The sequence below is a fragment of the Cupressus sempervirens genome, chromosome 1 (assembly GCF_028749045.1).
Source record: "Cupressus sempervirens isolate cs-2001-9-10 chromosome 1, ASM2874904v1, whole genome shotgun sequence".
Taxonomy (NCBI): Eukaryota; Viridiplantae; Streptophyta; class Pinopsida; order Cupressales; family Cupressaceae; genus Cupressus; species Cupressus sempervirens.
This window is the reverse complement of record NC_143118.1, coordinates 703,380,890-703,383,710: the sequence shown is the minus strand read 5'-3', so window position 1 is coordinate 703,383,710 and position 2,821 is coordinate 703,380,890. Positions and strand designations below refer to the sequence as shown.

The 2,821-nt window shown below is 33.2% G+C and overlaps 1 protein-coding gene across 1 annotated transcript; it reads right to left on the bottom strand.

Moving 5' to 3' along the window:
- Positions 1 to 1,417: 1,417 nt before the first annotated feature.
- Positions 1,418 to 1,861, bottom strand: LOC149579885 (F-box/kelch-repeat protein At2g44130-like). The gene has a single exon (XM_089802680.1). It carries the CDS (start codon positions 1,859 to 1,861, stop codon positions 1,418 to 1,420), a length of 444 nt encoding a protein of 147 aa, XP_089658806.1.
- Positions 1,862 to 2,821: the final 960 nt, after the last annotated feature.

Here is a 2,821-nt window from a genome sequence, read left to right as displayed (position 1 = left end):
TACAATCCCGACACAACACAACAAGTAAATAACATGAAATTGGGTAGGGTATTCTCCAATTGTATTAAATGAGTTGACAAAATTGTATTCTTTCACAAGTCAATTTAATTTCCCTCGATCAGGGTATGTGTAGGATCATGGTGTGCCAAAAAGTGGTGATATGAAAAATATGTTGTTTTGGAATGCCTCAAAGCATTTGAAAATCTATTCAAACTTTTTTCTTACCCACCCTGATACTAAACGTAAACAATTAATACCTTTATAAGGCCTACTATATATTTCAATACCAATCCTATAAGGTCAACTTTAAAAATATCTTGAAATGTGTTTTTGGTGTGTTCTTGTGTGATTTTTACTTCAAACATGTAGTAGACAATTTTTTTTTCCACCAAAGTTTGATGAAATAAAAAGAGTTTCTTAAGAATGTTATTATCTTTCTATAAATGTAAGGTTTGTCAAATCATGATTTCAATAAGTAATAATTATTTATTTTCTAATGGAGCTACCTATAAGGTGTTGATTGACACACTACTTAAAAAACAACTATAACTTTCAAATGATATAATATTTTGAATTCCAAAAGATGCATCACATTCTATGCTTCTTCTACTATAAGGAAAAGAAAAGAAAATTAAATTTTGTAAAATTTTTAATTAGTTAAGGTGGTGAAACATGATATTTTTTTATTCCAAAAATACTATATTATAAAATTCATAATTAATTATTTATTTATAAGAAAAATAAACAAAAATATCCATGCATGAGTTTATTTCTTATATATAGAATATTATTAATAAATATTATCATTTGATTTTAATTAAGGTAGTGAGACATACACTTGCTTCTTATTTTATTAAAATTCAATTTTTTTTACTAATCAGTTTTTTATTTTTTTCATATAAAATCTAATATTTTAGAAACTAAATTATTATCATTTGATTTTAATTAAGGTAGTGAGACATAGGTCTGCTTTTTATTTTATTAAAATTCAATTTTTTTACTAATCAATTTTTAATTTTTTTCATATAAAATCTAGTATTTTAGAAATTAAATTGAATTTCAAATTTTGATTTATAACTCCTAGAAAATTGCACATGAAGTTGACATAAATCTGATCTACTATTTTTTATTGCAACTTAAGAACATAATTTTGTTGACCATAATCGTACTTATACCCACACCAAAACAATATATACATTTTGAAATATATTAGACATTACTCTGTCCATTTATGGTTTGCCACAGTTTGGTGTGGAGATTATAAACTCGTATGTTATGCCCATAATTTGGAATGGGATCGAAGTTATGGCCAACAAACTCACCGTAGCAATAGTGAAAACATAATCTTGGAGTGCAAGGGGAATGGAGAGTGTAGGAAAAATGGTAGAGAAGACGACACTGCACATTCACCAATACATCAACGAAATGGCATGTCTAGCCCGCGCCGCCATGTACGATACAAAAAACCAAAGATCAAAACAGTTAGTTTTCCATCGTACTTGTGGGGAAGCCCCATCACAACTAGACTTTGATTTGATCTAATGTACACACAGTTAACACTCATTGGACACCTTCCAATCCTATTTAAAACTTTCGTTGATTCGGGGCAGTCTTTTCCACCACTTCCCATGGGGGTACTAAATAATTGCTTCCCAATCGGTTGATCTTCGTTCCGCCGGTGTAAATAACTAATTCCCTCCTCGCAGTTATTATGGCGTTGTCGATCTTTATAGAAGGCTGTGCTGCCCAACGCAGCGTACCAGCTCTTGCAGAGAGGCCGAAGGTGGTTGTGGAGTTTGTATGGAACCTTTACAAGGCATTGCAAAACCAAATCATTTGGGAGACCAATAATTGTATTCATTCGTATACAACTCTGTGTTACTATTCTAGGTAACCCTAAACTCTGCTTTAATATTTCGAGGAACCCTCAATGTATACATATATATTGAAGGGGGTGTGAAAAATCAAACTATTGCAGTCACTGATTATTAATCTCCTATCACAAATGATTATTAAACTGCTGAAAATAAATTCTCAGCTAATATCGAAAAATAACACAACTGCAACTTCACTTAAAATACAGAAAGAAATGCGCAACAGAATCAACATAATATTTTCGGACAAATTGTCCCTGGAAAAACCCCTAAGGGAAAACCAGTTCTACAGATGAGAAATTATATTAAACTTCAGCAAATGAAGAGATACAAAATTCCTTGCCTCACACTGGCAGAACTCCGACAACCTCCTAATTTCTCCCGCTGATATTTCTCACGGCTATCCCTGCGCTAACACGGCGCCCTTGCTAACACTGCAAGACTGTTTGCTAACACTGCAAACTCCTTCTCCAAAACGCTTCTACTCATCCAAATGACCCAATGATCCCTTTCTATACTACACCTGTTGGTAAACCAACGACTGAGATTAAATCTAACCAACGGTTGAGATTAAGACAACTCGACAGCCAATAATAGAATTGGTTGCAAAGTGTCCAAAAGGAATCACTAAAATTAGTAAATAATAACCATTTACTAATTTTTGGCAAGTGGACAAACAGCTGTCCAAACCACCCATAAATACAACCGCTATTCATAGATAAGGACGAACAGCTGTCCAAGCTACCCATAAATAGTGCTGCTATTTCCGGGTCAGAAATAACAGCTGTCCAACTAACAATAATTAACACTCCCTCTTAGCGAGGAAGCTGTTCTGCATGACACCCATCTTATCTCTGAAGAAGATAAATTTGGCCTTTCCCAAAGCCTTCGTCAGAATGTCTGCTACCTGCTCATCTGTAGGTATGTATTGTAGTCGAACAACTCCC